This window comes from Dreissena polymorpha, chromosome 16, assembly GCF_020536995.1.
Source record: "Dreissena polymorpha isolate Duluth1 chromosome 16, UMN_Dpol_1.0, whole genome shotgun sequence".
NCBI classification, from domain to species: Eukaryota; Metazoa; Mollusca; class Bivalvia; order Myida; family Dreissenidae; genus Dreissena; species Dreissena polymorpha.
In genome coordinates, this window is record NC_068370.1 from 37789145 (window position 1) to 37811526 (window position 22382).

At 35.2% G+C, this 22382-nt stretch overlaps 2 protein-coding genes across 4 annotated transcripts in view; both read left to right on the forward strand.

The window, feature by feature from the left end:
- LOC127862186 (collagen alpha-4(VI) chain-like) overlaps positions 1-5592 on the forward strand; it is a 32547-nt gene extending 26955 nt beyond the window's left edge. Inside the window, exons 7-8 of the mRNA XM_052401193.1 lie at positions 3108-3686; positions 4776-5592. Coding sequence (XP_052257153.1) covers positions 3108-3686; positions 4776-5380 — 1184 coding nt within the window. The 3' untranslated portion in view covers positions 5381-5592. The remainder of the gene's footprint in view (positions 1-3107; positions 3687-4775) is intronic.
- LOC127862185 (neurogenic locus Notch protein-like) overlaps positions 1-22382 on the forward strand; it is a 72252-nt gene that overhangs the window by 4005 nt on the left and 45865 nt on the right. For all 3 annotated transcript variants that reach the window (XR_008040485.1, XR_008040484.1, XR_008040486.1), the window contains exon 3: positions 483-581. The gene's annotated coding sequence lies outside the window, so the exon portion shown is untranslated. The remainder of the gene's footprint in view (positions 1-482; positions 582-22382) is intronic.

Below are 22382 nucleotides of genomic sequence, written 5' to 3' on the forward strand. Positions count from 1 at the left end.
TATAAGTCCATCATGTAGATCTGTACGGTCATTATTTCATTTTTAGCAACAACAATTTGATACTTTCTCTCTATTTCGGGTTTGTTTACAGCACAGCATGTTGTGTTTTAGTTCATGTACCCTAATATTTTGTCGCGTGCTATGCCTTTCTGATAATTTTCCCCCAGACATAACACTATTGTTTCCCATATAAATATACTTGCTCATCAAGCTAATATTAAATAGTATCATCAATCCATAACATTTGCATAATGAAAATAGTTTGGTTTAATTATTATTTTATCAATTAAACTTTTCAATTTTAGTCGTATTTATATGCTAACACTTTCATTCACTCTTTAATCAATGACTGCAATGCACGGCTTCTTTTTGCATTACATTTTGTTTCTATATACATGTTCATCAAATTAGTGTCCAAGAGCACACCGTGGTTTAAATTAATGAATTAAAAAAAAAAACCTACATCGCCTTTCATTGCACAGACTGCTATCACAGTTGCGATGGACTCCATCATGGAGGTTGCCATAACGGTTTTTGCGAATGCGATCGTGGCTGGATTGGTCAATACTGCTCCGTACGAGGTATCTGGTGGATTAATAATACAAATAGTTTTAACGCGAACCATAACCGGAATTAAAAAACCTCTTAATTCGTGATGACTTGCATTGAATATAACGATACACTTCGATGAAATTCTAATTGTTATCATGTAAAAGATTTTGATACATATATTTACTTTTAAACTTGATAATGTACAAATTAAAAAGTAATGCAGAACAAAAAAATGTATGGGCAGCTTCATTATAATAATATTGCAATTAACAAGACTTTGCTTAAACAATATTTTCGCATAATGCCGATGTAAAACATGCACTATTATCAGACTTGTGCTTACGAAATTAGTATTCTAATAAATATTTAAATAGTCATCAACAAATTGTAAGGCAGTTTAGATATGTATACCATGTTCAATTCAGACTGCAGCAGTGGATTATATTGCACCAATGGTGGCACGTGTGTGGAAAACGGAATGGACTACACGTGTGTATGCAAGGATGGATGGAGCGGAACGGACTGTGAACAAGTCGGTAAGTTTGTTGTAGGGTAAATTAAGTATAAACACAAACGATCGTCTCATTTAACTATTGTCTTAACACAATATGTACAATACAACATGTCTAAAAGAACTTTTCGGATTGATTCTTAGATTAAGGATATCCTTAATAACGCTTGAATAAAACAACAACTGACGACAATGCGACAACGCGATAGCACGATGGCATTGTCGTCATCGTACTATCGCATTGTCGCCATCGTACTATCGCATTGTCGCCATCGTACTACTGCAATATCGCATTGTCGCTCTCTGGATTTTAATGTGTAACTACGATGGCACTAACGGTATTCCGTAGGAAGACGTTGTTTCATATTTTGGTTCTGAGCACACCAAACCTTAGTTTAGTCTATACGACATTATTTTTTTATTTTCTCAGGCGAACATGGGCATGAGATGTACAGATCTAAATTTACTTTCAGACTGTACCTGGTCCGGACATTGTAACAACCGTGGAACTTGTGTCCAAACATCTACCAATACAGACTATACGTGTAACAATTGCGCTTCAGGGTGGAGAGGAAATAGCTGCCATCTTATTGGTAAGTTATAAATCTAAGAAGACTTTCAATTCTTTATAACATGATAAAGTTTAATATCGTCGGTATATTGGTCAACTTATTGATAGTGTATACAATTAAAGTGCAAATGTTTTTAGTAAAAAAATGCAATCGTCAAAAGTTTGAGTGCAGTCTGTGGCTGAACTGGTCAATGTAACAATCGTGCAAAAATGTTACCAAGCATAGACATTTATGGATTATAAGTGCAATAATTTGTGACGTATTGGTTGTCTTCGACGGTAAGACATTTAGTGTATCATTTTAGTTACTCAGTCGAAAGTAAGTGCATTCATGTAATTGCCCTTAAAACTAAATGATTGAGAGGTCTAATTGATATACAATTTTACTTTACAATGATTTTCAGTGTTCAGACAAAATGGAATACAATTTAATAAGGTGTATACTAACCTGTTATATTACACACTTTATTTCTTAGCTTAGATATGTTATATATTCAAGACACAACATGTCAATCCCAAGTTGAGGTAATAAATGAGGTCATATTTATTCAGATTGCAGTAGTAAAGTGTATTGCTACAATGGGGGTACTTGTATGGGCGATGTCAACGGTGGAACGGACTATCGGTGTATCTGCGAGGAGGGATGGACAGGGAGGGACTGCCAATTTATCAGTAAGATTTATAGCCGGACAGGCAGCGAACATGGTAGAGAGCTGTTTTCCAGCTCAGATTAAAGTAGAGAAGCTGTCAATTTCTGTCCTAAGTATGTTGACTAAGAACATGTAAACGCTTTTACCCTGGATCAGTGTGAGTATATTAACTGATCGCCTTTATAGTAATGGCTGAAGTACTGTAGAATACGGTAGACACAAATTTAATGACAAAAACAATCCTTAATTCACTAAAAGCTCTGAAAAAACGACAAACTAAAACTTGCCATGTTCGAATTTTTGAATGTTTGAATATACTATTTAAGTAAAAAACATATCCACGTTTATCATATGATTTCGTGTTGATTTTTGCAAGTTCAATTGCACTAGAAAGAAACTAATTATGTGTATGCAACTACCATAGTTTACGTTTCAGATTGTTTCAGTCCTATCCGCTGCATGAACAAAGGGCAGTGTCATTTACAAAACGGTGGTAAGGAGTTCAACTGTACATGTGCAGATGGATACTTGGGTGACAACTGTCAAATAGGTTAAATTTTGTTTACCAATTTGTTGTAGGTTCCGCCGTCTGAAGTACATAGTGACATTGCAATGGTTGATGATTTCACGGCTTAATTACATGGAGTATGCTGAACAATCTTGTTTAGGAATGATTGATAGAATTTTCGTAGTCATACTTTAGTCTCAACTCTATTTGTAAGCTTAAGGAACATTTAATGTGTTACATTTATTAGATCTAAGAGATGGAAGAGGAAGCTTCAGTTTTTCCGCATATTTTAAATATTCAACTATTATATTTCAGACATGTGTTCGCCTTACAAAATTGCCGATATAGTGTTTATAATGGATGTCTCTGTAAGTCAAAATGAAACAACCTTTGTCGAACAGAAGAACTTCGTAAAATACTTTATTGCTCAGTTCCCACTTGGTCCAGACCACTTTCAATTCAGCTTAATTTTGTACGCAAGTGAGCCCCATGCGGTTTTCAACCTAAGCAACATGTATGACAACTACACAATCATAGACGCTGTAGACAATGCTACAATCCCCGATGATAAACGCGGGGCTACTTTTACCGGAAAAGCATTGGCCTTTGTGAAAGACAACTCGTTCGCAACGACCAACGGTGGGCGCGCAGACGTGGATAGATACGTTATTCTTCTGACTGACGGCATGTCAAGCGCATCACTGGACACTGCAAACCAAGCAAAGTTGTTGCGCTTATCCTATCCAAACGTACGAATTAAAAGCATTGGGTCCGGAGATATTGTGTTTCACACGGAGCTTCTGGAAATTAGCACCTACCCTCTGAATGTGTTCCCCCTGCATGGTAACGACTCGGTTCGGAGTGTCCAGAAATCAACCATGTATGGATGCGAACGTATGTAGTAGTTTCACTCAAGGCAAAGTCGATGTATTATACGAATAATCCAAATGCAGCATTAACGTTAAGATATATTTCAACTATATTATTATAAATGCGCTGCAATTGGATGTAATACTAATTGGATGTAAAACCATTAAATTTCGTGTGGTAAGAATTTTTGTGGATTTCGTTGTTCCGCTGAACCACGAATTCAAGTACCAACGATTATTTTTACATTTTTTATCCGAAATCGGTCCTTTCCAAATGTCATTGCCGACATTCTCTATTGTTTTCGGTTATCTTAGAAATTTGATTGAGATATGCTAGGTAATACAATATGTTGTTTTCTTGATAAGTGATTGGGTAATAATACTTTTTAAATCAAGCACGGAATTTAAACTGTACATCAACGATTGTTCTCGTATACGTAACGTCGTCAAATTAACAGTTTGCAGATTTATCACATATGTGAATTAGTGCCAATTAAAGTTAAAAGAGACATAACGGTTTTAACACCTGTATTTTGGGGATCTTATTACTCAATTGTTACTACTAGGGGACCGATTGAGCAGAGAATTGCAAATGTTGTCAAAACAACATTGATGGCAATTAGCGAGCGGGGACCCACAAGATCGCCGCTTATTCGCTCTTATCGACAATTATCGGCAAGACTTTCATGCTTCAGTGCACATTAATCACAAGCCTTGCTGTCAACACACATTAGCAGATTATTCTTCGATATTACTCTGGTGGTCTAAGAAAAGTTTAATTATTATGACTGTCAATCTTCCCCGAAAATTTAAAATCCACGAAATTACGTGTCAACGAATTAGTTGTTTTTTTTTATTAAACCACGAAAATTCATACCGACGAATTTCTATACGTTTACAGTAATAAACAAACGTGCCCTGTTATTTATATCCGATTTAACCCACTTCTAACGAAAGTAAACTCTTAATTAACCGAATTTTCATGGACGTACTTTGTTTGTTTCCAGGTTGCAAAATGCAATTGAATATTACTGGAAATACCAATGGTTTCTTGATGTATGTTTTTATGACTATTTAAAACGCTAGTAAATTCACAGCATAGTTTACAATTTAGGATGCACAACAGCCTATTCGGACGTTGTATTGGCCTTTGACGTTTCCTCCTTCAATTATGGTCAACTGGACACAATGCTCAAAACGGCAGAGGTGCTGATCGCAAATCTCCACACGGACGTTAACCAGACCAGGGTCGGTCTGTCCAAATACGAAAGTATTGCCGAGGAAGTTTTTGAGTTCGACGAGTACACGACAAGTAATGAGATGATATCCGTTATGAACAAACATATCATGAAAAGCGAAACGTGCATGAAAGATAAACAATGTTCGAGTAGAGATATAAGTTCTTTGTTGCAGGATGTTTTGCGTGAATTTCAGAAGAATTCCGAGAAGTCTAGGCGTAAAGCTGTTGTGATATTTTCCCAATTTATATTTGACAAGGACATTGCTGGACGTGTTGTTCTGGAAATTCAGAATCTGAAAGACAATGGTGTGAGTGTCATTGTAGTTGGAGAAGGACTCGAGGCCAATATTGATAAAATGTTAAAGCTATCAACTACTTCTTTCTTTACATTTATTATTGGGGAAGATTTTAACACCCCCATTGATGCCATTTTAGCACTGATGTCGACACTGGAGTACAACATTTGTTTTGTTCAATAAGAAGAGATAATGTTACTGCTACATATTTATGTTGTAAAAAAATATCAACACATTTGCGTTGAGGCTTAACCATAAACTTAGTTTTGTTTACAATTAATACGTGATAATGTACAGGTTGAATGTTATTTGTATGCATTTTATTTCAGACAATGCCGTTTCATATTTTAAGATATATACTTACAAATCTTAATTTGGATAAATATGCTTGTGTCTTTGTCGTTTACTGGTTGTTCTTGATGTTCTTCTACACACTCAGCAATTTATATAAGCACATGTATTTCGCAAACGAATCAAAGGTTAAATATGAACAGAATACATGTACATACGTTCCTGATAGGTGTAAAAATGGATTTTGTGTTTCTCGTATTCCATATGAATGAAAATTGAAGTTTGAGGTGATAATACTTTACAAAAAACATGACGGTGTGAGAAGCTGGATCAATCGTAAGAACACATACTGAAATAAAACTTCATTTCATCATTCAATAATAAAGACACTCATTCAGGCGGCTTATACGTTATTCCACCTGTTATTTTGAAAGACTATTTTAGCGCTATGAATTTTTAATGAAAAAGCAGGACAGCTGAAAATGCCAAATGCTGGCCGACAATATTCGAACAGAAATGACCCAGTATACTTTCAATAATACTAACTTAAAAAAAAACACAAAAAACAAAGAACACAGAAGAACAGGAAAAAGTATTGTAAATATTAAGAAACGAGTATAAGTGAGAACGTTTTACTTAATACAATCCCAAAGGAGAGTTGCACAAACCTCTCAAATGAAATGTAATACATTCGTAAACCTTAATTCTGTATGTACATCAGTATTATATAATGTTTTTTTTATCGAAACCAAGAGCGTACCATGAACTTTTCATCTTTTTATCATAACCATTCGACCATTTTCGTTTTTCTTTTGATTTTGCACCAGTGTATTTAGAAAGCGACAAAATCTTCATCTTGGTGGTTAAGGCCCTATATTGTTAGGATTCGTACTGTATGTCTCAAGAATAACGTTAAAGCATGATATCCATGTCATTGTGTGATTGTGTTTCTCAGTAAAAGTAGAGACTTTTGTTCGATGTGTGTGTGTGGGGGGGGGGGGGGGTTCCCGGGGGGGGGGCTGTTGCATAAATCCTCAAACCAACCTAAATGCTCACATCTGATGATCATAGTATTTCTGTACAACGATTACATGTCTTGACTTTGAAGACAACTGTACATACCAAATTATAATACAATAAAACAACATCAACACCAACACCAACACCAGTGTGTATTAAATGCACATTCAAGATTATTAATATGATCGAACGCTTGTTGAGCAATTGACATTTCAATTGTGCATAGATTGAATCCGTTATATCACTTCAACTATTGTTCTGTCCGTTTACGCAGATAAAAGACACACGTCAGACCTCGTGTTCGTTATATACTGAATAAATAAATATATCTAGTCAATCTTGTAACCACAGAAGCTATAATTTGTGAACGGAAACACAATGTATTATGTAGGCTAAACTAAGGCTTCACGCATTTGCAATCCAAAAGTCACTTGAAAAATACACGTGATTTGCATCTAAAATCATTTTTAATCTAGCAGAAACATAACTGTAGTTGCAACACTAATATATTATAAACATATAAACATTAATACATATACAGATATGGCAAACTAACCTCCCGATAGACACTCAAGAAAAACAATTGGAAATTTAAGGGAAAAATTACGGAAAAGACATATACACCTGTGAAGAATACTTTTTCTTGAACCGACTTACTATATAGACCCAGGTCGATTTCTTTATAAGTCACAGACAGAAAGAAATCGACATGAAAAAATCGACGGATCTAAGTATGTATGCTGTCATCGCAGTTTTCCTAGGAACGAAATAAACATGGACATATCAAGTATCTCGAAGTAGAATGCTTCACAACTGCTATACCGATATATAATGTAATGGTATGGTGAAGGGAGGCCATGACGTCCAAATTCATATTCCAAGCGGAATATCTAGACCCTATTAGTGTTTTTCCAAGGAGGGCAAAGGGGCATGGCGCATTACTTTCAAAAAGGGCATTTTAGCGCGCAGTTTAGGCAAAAAGGGCAAAAACGTTCCGTGAATACCTGAATGAGGGAGAAACATGTAATCGCATCAGAGGCAGTTGTGGAAAAACATAAAATATAAACAAGCACATTTAATGGTATATAGTAATTGATGTATTTAACTTTCTTTGATTTATATTAATATATTTACCTTGCAATGTACATTTAAGTTCCATGCTGTTTCAATACACTGTACAGCACGACAAACATAATAAAGCAATATATGCATATGAATCTGATTATTCACAGATCAACTAACATATAAATGAAACCATGTTTGTCTTATCCCATTTCTAACGATAATCTTGTGAAATATCGTGATACACCCACTGAGTAGATTACAAATAAGTATGATGTTGCTATCTAAAACATTTTCATGCATCGTTGATTATCACAGACATTTAATTAATTCCTTCTGTATGTATAATCTCCATCGTTAATTCGATCGTTTACGACGTTATTTGCCATGTTTGCCGAGTCACAATTTAATTCTGTATGTCCGCCATGTTGTTAAAATGTCAAATGATGTAAGCGACAGGTGCGCATAGCAACGTAAAATCGTCTAATTCGTCCGCCTAATACGCGATTCGCATTTTGTTTAATTAGTATACGTCTCAATAATTAATTCATTAATTAATTATCTTAAAAAGACGATATCGATAAATCATTAATTTGTTTGTGTTTTTAAATGTAATTATGGGTAAAAATATATGTTTTGATATAACTGGCCCTATTCTACTGATTGTCATTAAGAAAGCTACTGGCCTAAGGGAATAAGGTTGAACTCAATCTAGATACGATAACAGCTCATGATACTTTAAAACACTTCAACAAGTGTTGCCAACACTTCGATCGTGAACGAATTTCACTGAAATAGCAGCGTTCAAATGTAGAGGGGTAATGAGGCAGCCAAACGACTAAGCTGAAAGAAATGTAAACAGACGATATAATGTATTTCTTATTGAAGCGCTTTTCAGTATCTCAGAGCAAATATAGATTATACACCTGTTTCACACTGCTGATAAATGGAAAGGGAAACAGCTTACCGGTACAATAAACGTTACAAAATAACTAGAATACATTTACTTTCTGTATATCGATATATGTTTATGTTTCTTCTTCGCGCTTGCATAGGAGTTCTTGTTTAAACAGAAATGGCATTATCTACTTCGAATACTAACTTTAAATGCTTCAACACTAAAACTTCTACATGTACTGTACATTTTTGTGATATAAAAATGCGACATTGGATTTTAACATCTGTTTTTCTATTGATACTCCTCTTCCTTTTCCATTAGGCACACTAAGCTCTTGATCTCAGAAAAGGTGCTGTTATTAGCGATCAGCATGTTTTGCTTCAATGATTTGATATTAGTAAATGTTATCAATAAATGTATTACCGAACAAGTGTTTCGGAAACTATTAGAAAGATTTTACGAGACTTAATGCCGGACGGGGCGTGAGGCATGTCCTTACAGATATTCACTGTGTTTACGTGAGTGTATGTGGATATGATTGATTCTATTGTGTCGCTTTAGTTTTTGTTGTAAGAGAACGGTGTTTATATGTTAATCAATAAGATGTTTATGTCAACATTTGTTCGCATGCACCAATTCCACTATACGGTGTTCTTACTTCTCTCGCTTTTATTAGTTGGTCGCGCTTATCCAAAAAAGGTGATAATAACTTCAAAGTAACCTCTCTGACAAACAACCGATGAGTTACAAATTTTTACCTTGTGGAATTTTTAGTAAACATCTAAAAGGGACCTTTTCACAGTTTGTCATTAAATGCGTAATATTGATAAATGTTAACATTTGATCTTAAAAGCTCCATTAGAAAAAACAAGAATAAAATTAAAGAAACAAAAACATGTTACCCTAAACTGGGCTCGAACCATTGACCCCCGAAATAAAAGTCTATCGTTTAAATCACTCGACCATCTTTGCTCATACAATGAGAGATGTATTATATACTTTATATGTATAAGCAATCATCGTAGTATTAAAAAATATAAGGACAACAGCAGAACTCTCCAAATCATTACATCGTTTGAGTTTGTCAATTTACCAAAACGTGAAAAGGTCCCTTTAATGTCGTAAGACTTGCACATTGAATGAATTCAATACACTGTCAGATCTTTCATCATGAATAACTTACAGGTTAAGTGGTTGCCTGTTAGCCTGGGGCCAGTAGATTTAAGCCCAGAAAACTCAATTTCAAAAATTGGTTACAGTTGGGCTCAAAAGCAGGGAAACTAGCTTTTTCCATAAATCCATCCAATTATACATAGAATAATAATTGGCGACTGTGGAAATTAGGCCTAGGAAATGATTCAATTCCGGCTCACAACAAGACATGATGCATTAATAGTCTGTCATAAGGGCAAATTTGTTGCTCAATAATGAAAAGAAAATAGATAAAGTATTAGAAACACATAACACAACATAAACATGATTCTAGGCATGTTATTCTTAAGCAAGGCAACCAAAATTCTAAAGATAGTTTCCAGTGCAGCAACCAATTGCGAAAAACGAGACATATTGTTAATTTGTCTAAGTTATCTCTATAACATAAATATGATTATAAACAGTGTACACACATATCTCGCCCAGTGCATTAGGACATACTCTTTATAAATTGGAATTGGTTGTGTTCATTTCAAACTTGTGACATAAAAAGCTATAACATAATTTTGAAAACTGAATTGCGTCTAAGATTAGGCAATAGCGAACAACTTCAGTGCCTTGATTTCAAGATCAAAGACGTCTGAATACATATATGGAGGGAAGACCTTCCACAAATCTCTCGTTTGCTTTAAATGTCTTCAAGAAAGATTGTATGGTCAAATATCATTATCTCTCAAAATACACAATGGTTGCTCATGTTCACAATAAAATATGACTAAATTCACGATTCTTTGTTGCATAGAGACTATTTTATCCATATAAATTGATTGTCAAAATACATTTGTTAATACATTTGATTAGCCCGCTTCAGATAAACCGATCTTTTCAAAACTCATGACTTACCATTCAAATGTCAAACACTTTCCCTACATAATATGTAAAGGGCCTTTCCGCACCCGAGGCTGCACAATGTTAGGTCGGGGAGTGTGTCCCAGCACTCCGAAGTAATGAACTCACGAACGGTGGTACGAAGTTTGAACAATAGCAGCAATTTCCATATATTAGTTATTACTGATATATGTGTTAATGTTATCTGGTCGTATTTTGTGTCAGGCGGAATACCGAGATGTAACTTCAATTGTCCGGTATGGAGTCCACCAGCTCAGCTCATATGCGCTGGGAGCAGATATCGAGCCAGAATCGCCAGGTGAGGAGCGCGTGTTTTTATATACACCAACATATTTATTACAAAACTACCCTAAAATGTGTTTGGTTGAGCAAATATCAAATAACTGGAACATGTGTATAATAGATTTACAAATAAAGTTATATTTCCGACATCATCTAAAACTAATATTCAAAGCAACCTATCAAAAGCCAGAATTAGCACGTCTTAGGTGTATGCTCTTGATAATGATAAAGAGCTTCACGTAATCGGTACAATTCTGGTATTGAATTTAGTCATAATGCAGATTTTTATTGCGATTTAATTTCATTCACATGTATTTCAAGATAACATTTGAAGTAAAATCTCGATAATCGATAGCCAAATGGTTTGAGTTGGGGATTCCCACAATATAAAACTATCGTGATATAGAATAATTAACTTAAACGTTCAGGAAAGGGTTATAATACTAATATTTTCCGAAATATCAATGTGTATCAACAAAGCCTTTCCGTTGGTGCGGTAATGTGCGTGTCAGTTGTGGAATTAAATTAAGATGCAAATAGTATTTATAAGAACGGATAGTTGTTTTAACTAAAATTAACCGAATTTCATTTAATAAATACACACACACACATATATATATATATATATATATATATATATATATATATATATATATATATATATATATATATATATATATATATATATATATATATATACACGCATTTATTCAAAATATGGTAGCAACTGTTAATAATAGTCGATTATCAGACAAAAACACATGACAACCTTATAATTATGCTAATTCTAAGAACAAGTGCAATGACCTTCAATCAAGGACATCATCAGATGATAATGTTTCAGATGTTATTTAACCAGGTCTGTTTATTATTTTAAACATACTTTAAACGAATTTAGTTTTTTTAGCTCGACTGCATTAAAAGCTGTAGGAACATTGAAATTTCGTCGAGTCCGTTTCCTGGGTAGTACCAGGACGTGTCTTTAAGGGAGAACGAAAGAGCGTTCTCTCATGACCTCAAAGACGCTAGGCGTACACCGTATCCACGACGCAACGGCGAACATATTGGTTATGAGATTGGGGTGTAGCGGGCTGGCGGACTGTCGTCTTACAACAAGTGGTTACCGATTAATAACTTTAGTCTTGATGCAACGTTTTATGTAGCCAGCTTGCATGAAGATCTAGCTTAAAACTTGTAACTGGGTCGGACAGGTCAAGTCAATGTCAGTGTTATTAAAACAGGAAAAAAAAACAACGTTTCCTCTCGTTTTTATTGCTTTGGATAGATATATTGCAATGAACGTTGTGTGAATGAAGCTTACACGAAGTCATACCTTGGTTTTGCAATGGGGGCTAGTAATGTCAAGGCCAATGTCAACACAAAAATGAAAACAGAGCACAAGTGGCTTCCGGTTAGTACATTCAGTTTGCATTGACCAATATTGATGAAGATTATGATATAACAAGCCTGCATTAAGACCTAGCATAGCACTGTATTTGGGGCATGTCGGATGAAGAATAAGGTCGCTGTTCCAACGATAGACAAAATGGCTTAAGCTTCAGTTTTATGGGCGAAGTGTCAACGAAAGTCTGTTGTATATGTTTCTTACCTAAAGGCCTTGCTGAGGGTTGAGTTTAGCGCCTGTCAGGTCAAAGTGAAGTACTTTATGACGACAAACGCTTTCCGTTTAATAACTCAAGTTTGGAGAGGTCTATTCTATGAAAGTCGGTGTGTAGGTAGGCTACATGCAGATCTAGCATAGCAGTTCATTTAAAGTTAGTCGAATGGAGGTCAAGGTTTATGTAATAAAAATAGAAAAAAGGGTTCTTCTCAATAAATTGAATTAGAATGGAGGCATTATGCTGACAGTTTGTGTTTAAGTACCTTACAAATATACCCTGTAACTTTGGATTTCAAGTGGAACCAGTTGAGTTAAAATCAAGTTCACGGTTAAAAAAAAATCTATTCAAACTAAAAGGCTTGAGTTTGTAAGGAGATATTGTTTTGAAAGTTTGTATTTTGGTAGTTTTCATGAATAACTAGCTTGGGACAGCAACTTAAACGTTGAACAACTAGTTTCGTGAAGTTGTCATATTTCATGCTATTTATATTGATTTTTTTATATTTACTGAAAAATACTGGTTATATAAAAATGAAAAAAAAGTGTTCGATTCAATAACGTGTATTATTTTCATTCGTCACGATGATTTATGTGAGTTGTTTTTAAATGTTGCATTTTTGGTATGTGTTTCAAGCTAAAATTTCATATGCAAACTTAAATTATTTGTGTTTTAATATTTGCCAATATAAATCCATTCTACATTTTAACAAAACTTACGATGAATTTTACCCCTTTATCTTCAAGCTACTGAAATCACTTTCTCTTCCTGTTACTATTTTCGCCCTGTTATTGATTTTGCATTAAATCACCTTTAGTTTTCAATTTTCCGTCTGAATAGGTCGACAAAATAATGGAATTTTAAATGTGATTTTGTATTGTCATTAATAAATATAAATATGGGCATTTAAATACAAAAATGATGGTGTCGCCAACATTGATTTATGGTTCAGCTATACTCGTTGCCATTTTTGTTATTTTAAACAACTTAAGAATTTTGCATTTTATTTCTCTTCAAAACAGATATTTAACTAGCGAAATCTTTAATCATTATTTGAATACTAGCATTTACTGCTTTTGCAAATCGCAGGTTGTAATAAATAGATCGTTTCAATTAGTTCCGATGAATGGGGTCATTGTGTAGAGCTTATTTCAGGGTATTCCCCTGTATTTTTTGAACAATTTAACCGATAAACTACTTGACTTTTGGCTGAACTTTAAAACGTGTTCGTACATACGTTTAAAGGGGCTTGTTAATTGACTGTATGCCTAATTCACTTAAGTAGGTGTTTTACATTTACATTAATAGAATGTACAAAAGTTGTATCGTGTAAGTACAATGGTGGTCCTACAGTATATATTTTATTGGTACGAAGTGCGTTTGAACATAAGAATAATTGGATCTTTCTCTTACAATGGAAATAGTTTTCGATGAAATACAAGTCCTTTTCTGGTCTAGGCATATATTAAAATATTTCGATAGACAGGGACAATTTTAAAGTTTTTATTTTGCACTTTTCCATTTAATTAGAACAATTAGAATAATTCAACTGTATAATGTTTGTTGCATAATCATTGCAACTTTGTTCATTTTACAATGATCAGCGTCGAAGGTATTCATCACAACTGTGTAAAGTTATGGTTTTTACTTACGTACATGTGTAGCATGCTAGTACATGTGTATATGTATTAGTAATTTTTGTTTGCAGTTGCAAAATGATTCTAGTTCTTTGTGTTTATTGTTTTAAACTTTGCCATTTTTTAATTAATAAATATAATTAATTTATATAATAAATATAAATATAATAAAAATAAAAATAAACAAGCATGTTTAATTCCAAAAGGTAAAACTTAACAAAAAATGCAGGTGTTTGTCTTGTTAATAATTTTCCATAGAGCGATGTCTTGTTTTCGTATGTGTTGCTCGCTTATGGTGTGGATGTGCTGAATCATTGAGAAAAACGTGAAGCTGTCCCCACAATATCCAATTTCAATCTGTAAACTTCTAACACAAAAATTTTAATACTAAATCTAAATACTGCTATAAAGGAATATAAGTTTTATTTTCTATAAATAAAAGGACGTCAAGATCACAAATGACACAATACTTCATATACACTATTGCAAATGCGTGAAATCCACATCCATCTTAAGAAATCTATATTTCAAACCATTCATCAAATAAAAAGCCAAAGGTTCTTATGTCACAACCATAATATGTGCAATCACCCTTACCTTTTATAATATGCGCTTTTATAGTGAATGGGTGTAAACATGCACTACAGGAGGTCGCATTCAAAATGCAAGACGTTTTGTCACTAGGGAATGGTCGAGCTCATGGTCGATTTCCTCATGTATTAACATGTTTTAAAACTATTCAGCTTTTGAATCATACAATGCGCCGTGTTTCATTTAAGAATCATGATAATGTCAATCGTGATTGAAAGTCGAATATCGAGTGTATATAATGTTCATCTTCATAACTTCTAAATACACTGGATCGTGCAGAGTAAAAAAGTAGTTTCACCAAGACATATTTTGATAGTCCGCTAATAAACAATCGTTTATTTGATTTATCGATATTTTAGTACAAACATGAGATCATTACATTACAAAATAATACACTGTGTTAAGCCAACATAATAAATCACTCATATATTGGTAGTGAAATATAAATTGTAATTAAATTTGCACTATGTTTGAACGAAATGTGACACACATATTTGAAAGTTGTGTTTAAGTGTAAGTTTAGGTAAACACGCTTTAACACTTGCATTTGCTGAAGGTGTGCAAACAACGTTAATGTACATGTATATAAGCAAATAATGTATTTATTTGTGCTTCATCTAGACTTACACTAACATTAAGCTTTTGTGTTCATTGTTTAACGTTTTTAAAAAAAAAATCTGGTCAATTGCAAAATAAATAAAAAAAACATCAGTCATACAAACCAGCCTCTTATTTAATATATCTTCTATAAGATGGCATACTATTGACCACGCAATTTGAGGACAGATGTATTACTACAAGTGTAGACGTCCATGTTGAATAAGAAGCTTTACACTTTGTTTAAAAACATTGTTCTATAATTCGCAATTGAACAATTTTTAAAATATAAAAATAATGTGACTTTCAATTGCTTTTACATGCGTGCACACATTATTGAATAGGTCCAGCTCGTAACTGTATTAGCATACAGACAAACAAACAAACTGTGTCAGGCTAATGATGCGATTTTCTTTCATGGACCACTCATTTAAATAGCGTCTTAACTCAGTGTCCAATATTTAAATACGGTATTCATGTAACTCGCAACGAACCTGTTGCGCTCGTAGGTTCTTTCTGTATTAAAAATTAATACAATGTTAATGTTTGAATATTTCTGACACCATTTGGTATAACGTGATCTGTATATATTAAGGGTTTTAAACAAAAATCAGTAGCAATAGTTGTTATAGTAGTGCTAGATGTAGTAATAGTTGTTTTTTTTATATATGTTGTTAATTTAGTAGAAGTTTAAATAGTGTATACTATTGTTGAAGAAGTAATAGTAGTGGTAGTAACATATATGCCTTAAGAATTCGTGATCTGCTTAGTTGATAACCGTTGTCCAAAGTGTTAGGAAAATAACTAAGCCTTATTGCATTTTCGTTTTAGCTGGTAGAAATTGGAATCAATATTTGAATGATATTATTTACCGCATTGCACCTCGCGGGTTGTAATAATGACATCTATTCAGTCGGTAGTTGGTTCCGATTAATGCGTCATCTCGTAAAGCTAATTTAAGGGTATTCCCCTGTAATTTTTGAATATATTCAATCGATAAACTCCCTCTGTTTGGTTGATGTTTTGCGAGTTGTTGCGAACGTTATAGCGTCGTTTAAGAACTATTGAACATTTGTTTGTTCATACGTTTTGAGGAATGGTTGGGACTGGTTTATTGGTTGTATATCTATTTCTTGTCGGTAAGTCGTTTATTTTTACAGTATCTCTAAACTATTTTTTTTGTAAAAAGTACTTGTGAAGATTTATTAGGCCTATAGATTAAATCGAGTAGGTAAACGGACGGTCTTATAATATATATTTCATTCGGACCAAGCGTTTCGAACATGAAAGTAATCAATTGCATTTCCTATCAACAAAATAGCTTTCACTGAAACGCAAGTAATTTCCTTTTTTAACCATACATAATATCGAATTAAAGGAGCTTTGGAGTTTTTAGTGTCATTTATTCGAATTTTATAAGAATGATCAATATAATTTAGCTGTATACATTTTGTTACATGATTAAAGAAACTTTCATTTTACGGCATGTAGCGTCGAAGGAATGCGTCAAAACTGCGACAAGCTGTGGTTGTTACTCACGTACCCTCATAAAAGTACGATATTGATTTTCGTTGGTATTTGCAAACTTAGGATATCCCTGTTCCCCTTATTGCAGTATTGGATTAATGTACGTATTGCCCTGTTTAGTTAATTGGTATTTTGCCTAAATTAAATGCTAATCGAGGTAAACAATTCTTTCCCCTGATAATATCTATGGATGTAGTTTCAGTTAAACTATATTTAATGATTGATATTACCGTTAAGTTTGCATTTATCCGCAAAATTGTGACGATGTCACTTCTTTGTGGCGGTGATTTGGCTCACAGATATGCAATATATTGATTTAATATATAATTATTCAATGACAAAAGCAAAATAGTTTAACTACGCAATTTATTATCTTAAAGGTTTGGCGTAATAATGTCAAGGCTGGGATCAATTGTATTATACAGGTTCCCCCGAGAACGGCGGGAAATTTAATAACATAATGTCTATCCCCCGTGACAAGCGGGAAGTGTGTTCGTGGAAACTATGCCGATGAACACAATAATTTGGTCTTCACACAACTAAGCTCAAAACACAAATCGTTATGCATTTGGCAAGACTTGCGATCAGTTTTTTGACAACATACATACAATAATATTACATATCGTAATATATAACAATCAAGTTTAATCGTAGAAAAACATGACCGTACAACTTTAATTTGTATACATCACTTCTATTCTTTATCCTTAAATGGTGTGTTCAAGGCCAGAGTAAAAACCAGAGATAAATCTTCACTCAATGTAAAATAACTCTGGAAAACTGTACCCGAAAACATCCAATATTAACATGTAACGGTGGACATTGTGTAACTTAAACATAACTAGTCATTTTAACTAATTTATTTATGTGGTTGGAATTTCAAAAAGTAAAAGTTTACTGATCATGTCTAGCGTAGAACTGATCAAATAATGTCAGTGCACATTCCCGCATATGTCCGCCTGATTGACAATCACTCACGTGCCAACCATACGCATGTACGAACCGCACATGTACCTGTTTTGTGCGGTGGGTTATGTTTAGACAAACGTTCTGTGCTGTACTCCGTAACGCACAGAACTAAAAATTCTCTAACACTGGTACAGTCAATTACGCAGGAACCTGTCGTCGGAGGCCGAACTAAGTAGACCATTGGACAGACTGACGGTGTTCCGTACGCTGTTAAGTCCCAGCCATGACGATGTGGGTTTCTAAGGGAGCTCGTAATTCTCGACAACACTGGAATATAACAAAAATCTGGCAAGCATCGTGTTACAATAAAAAATTAAGTGGGAGGGTGGGTGGTAAATGTAAACTTGTAAACCATAGCGCGACCTACCCTGTGATGCGACGAGCTAGTAAAAGTTCGACAATTTGCACGGGCAGTGGTTTTGTACTTAGTGGACGAGCCTATGTGTTACAGTAGACTTGGTAGGATGGGTTATACAATTGGGGTTTGGGTTTCGGTGATCCCTTAGGAAAATAGCGTTTGCGTTGAATAAGACAGTTTATTCTCCAGCGAATAAACATTTATATCGGTATTTTACTTAAATACCAATTTTCGTTGATTGGCTTTGTTATTTTTTAGTAGTAGTAGTAGAAGTAGTAGTAGTAGTAGCAGTAGTAGTAGTAGTAGTAGTAATAGTAGTAGTAGTAGTAGTAGTAGTAGTAGTAGTAGTAGTAGTAGTAGTAGTAGTAGTAGTAGTAGTAGTAGTAGTAGTAGTAGTCGTAGTATTAGTAGTAGTAGTAGTTGTTGTGGGTTTAATTTTAAAATATGTATGGATGATTCGCGTTTCGCCGGTTAACCTGTTTGTTTTTATTTATTCCAATTGTTCTTTTGTATATCTATTTAATCTAAATAGTAATGTCCATACGTATCTAATAATACGAAACAAATCATGCGCAATACCCCGTAATTGATGTGAATGTGGTGCAGCTAAAGTCTGCGCCGAAAAAGTCATTCGCTATCTTGAATCTCGTTTATATAACTGATGATCTTTGACCATCACAAACCAAAATCAACGCCGTTTATGTATCCTTTTTTTGTAAAGGTAACACTTGTAAAATCGTTTTCTTTTTAAATTTAAGTTGGCCAAACTGATGATAAGACCCTTTTATAATTTGTATTGATTTTTTGTTGATCCATACCCTACATATGCATTAAATTATAGTTATTTTGTTATCATGAAATTTAATTTAATTACGGTGAAGGCCCAGTCTCACTATGATGCCGGCGTAGCGCCGGTGCATGAACCGGGCTCTAGCGGGATGAAACGGGGCTCTACCGACATGAACCGGGGCTCAACCGTGGACGACCGGCATGAACGGGGTACAGCCGGGGCTCCACCGGGAAAGTATTAAAATGTTTAATACCTCCGGGATGAACCGGGAGTCACCGTGAAGGACCGGCAACGACCGGCGCGGCACCGGCAACAACCGGGACGGCACCGGCAACAACCGAGACGGCACCGTAGCTCCACCGGGCTTATACAGATCCCGGCAGAGCTACGGCAGAGCTACGGCAACGCCCCGTAGGAGCAACGGTGAATGCCGGCAGATTCCCGGTATAGCTACGGTACATAAGTAAACCGGCGCTCTGCCGGGACGCCACCGGCATTCACAGGGGCTCCGCCGGGGCATTGCCGGCGACGACCGGGGGTAAACCGGGGCGTTTCCGTAGCTCTGCCGGGGTCTGATGCCGGTATAGCCCCGGTGATTCCGGCGGAGTTACGATATACCGGGGCTCTGCCGGGACTCTGACGGCTTTCACCGGGGCTCAACCGGGGCATTACCGGCGACATCCGGGGCTCTGACGGGGCTTCACCGGGATAAACCCTAGACAGTCCGGGGTTGACCGGGACTCTGCCGGGCTGTTGACCGGCTTCAACCTGGGCGGCACCGGGAAATAGTGTGACCGCGTTAAAAATTTCTACGAATCATCATGGTTCTCGCCGGTCGACCGGCGTAAGCAATCCGGTAATAGTGAGACTTTGGCTTTATGTTCACGCATTTGCACCCTACAATATGTGCTCATAATTGTACTTGTAATCAGATTCCGTGAAGGGGCAGGAAGGAGAGACGCACATACTTGTTAAACGAGGAGCAAGGCCATCTAGTAAGTAATTTTGTGTGTTTATGTAAATGTAAAAGATCAGCGGTATCGTTGTGATTGTTGCATGATTGCTTTGCGACGTTTATAAGTCCAACATTTAGATCTGAACGGTCATTATTCCACTGTTCTTGCAGCAATAATTTGATACTCTATCTATTTAGGGTTTAATTACAGCACCGCGTGTTGTGTTTTAGTTCACGTACCCTAATTTTGTGTCGTATGCTATGCCTTTCTGATTATTTTCCCCCAGAGATCACACTCTTGTTTCCGATATAAATATACTTGCTCATCAAACTAATATTAAATAATATCATCGATCCATAACATTTGCATAATTAAAATAGTTTATTTATTATTTTATCAATTGTACTTTTCCATTGTAGTCGTATTTATATGCAAAAAGTTTCATTCATATTTAAATAAATGTCTGCATTGTAAGACTTCTTTTCGCATTTGTTTTTATATACATGTACATATATATGGATAATAAATAAATTAGTTTCAACGCGAATTATAAATTAATGAATTAAAAAAAAACTACATCGCCTTTCATTGCACAGACTGCTATCACCGGTGCGATACAGGTTGCCCTAACGGTATATATCGCAGGTGCGACGGAGTTTGCTATAACGAATATTGCAATTGCAATCCTGGCTGGACTGGTCAGTACTGCGAGGAAATAGGTATATGGATAATAAATAAAATAAGCGTCTAGCTATTTATTTAAAACATTTAACATTTTGGTTTAAAAAAACTAACAGACGGTACGCCTCGCATACAACATTGTTAACTTATTGATATAGAGACCATCTTGTTTTGTCAGTTAATGTTATGTATTAAATAACGTTTTGTTAACGATTTCATGATAGTGATAGCGGGCTCAGATGCGACCAATCAAACTTATTACATGTGTAACATTTTCATTTTAACGCTCTTTAGCAGGACCGTAAATGGGACCTTTAGCAATACTATTTAAAGAAAATATTAAACATTGCAGACTGTAACAGCGGCCTGTACTGCAAGAACGGAGGTACATGTAACACTGTAACTGGAGGTCAGGACTATGAGTGCACATGTCGGAGTGGATGGACAGGAACAAACTGTACATTTATTGGTATGTTTACTTAACGTTTCTAAGTTACCATAACACCCTTTTGTTTTGACCAACATCTTTTGATGAACATGTATTATGTAATATTAGTTTATTATTATTTATTAAATGCTTTCAAATACAAAGTTACGTCAAGTATACACATCAAAACGATTAAAAAGTCAATTTTATAATGATACACGATTTTAGATTGTAACAGCGGCGTATACTGTAAAAACGGCGGCACTTGTCGGGCTACAAACGAAGGTCTAGACTATCAGTGCACATGCTCCAAGGGTTGGACAGGGAAGAACTGTACATCAAGAGGTATTTGAGCATGCTTGATATTGTTTTTACTTAGACTACGACCAACGCTGAATGTAATAATGTGCAATTAACAATCAATTTAATTATTTTTGAAATCGAAAATGGTTTTGAAATGCAGTTATAGACATTATTGATTCAAACTTATTTGGATGAGTTTTTCGAATCATTTATTGCGAGTCATGTGTCTTGCGTTGTCCTTCGCTCGCAAACAATATATTCGAATGGCGTCTACCACTAAACGCGGGGCCGATTTTCTCGAAACTTTTGGAAATTCTGTTTCAAACTTCTTCAAATGGTTTCGGTTGGTTGCATATATAAGTCACGATATCTAAAATAGATTTTAACTAGAGCTTTATCACATGTGTGACGAAAACCCCCACATGCCGTATTGACACAGAATATTTTGCATGTTGTCTTCTCAATAAACAGCAGACACCATGCGCAATGTTTAAAACGCACTAAGTGATCCCGTGACCTAGTTTTTGACCCGGCATGGCCCATGTTCGAATTTGACCTACACACCATCTAGATCCAACTTCTGACCAAGTTTGGTGAAGCTCTGATTAAAACTACATGAATTAGAGAGCGGACACCATGCTCAATGTTAAAATCGCACTAAGTGACCCCGTGACCTAGTTTTTGACCCGGCATGACCCATATTCGAACCTGACCAAGACATTTTCTAGATACAACATCTGACCAAGTTTGGTGAACATCGGATGAAAACAACTTGAAATAGAGAACGGACACTTAATACGGACCGACCGACCGACAGACAGACCGACCGACATACAAGCTCACTCCTATATACCCCCTTTAAACTTCGTTATGGGGGTATAAAAATTAATCTTGCAAACGTTTTCTTCTAAATCTCTTTCACCTCTATGGTATTGCGCTTAATATTTTGTGTATAATGTGGCATTGTGATCCTCTTCTAAGTTTGTCAAAAACTTTGCCTCTGATGTCAAAACTTGCCAGCCCCAGAAGTCATATAATTCCAGGATAATTACTTTAAATTTAAATTCCTTTTTATCAATTGCCATTACTTTTACACTTGACGTCCTCGTTCTTTTC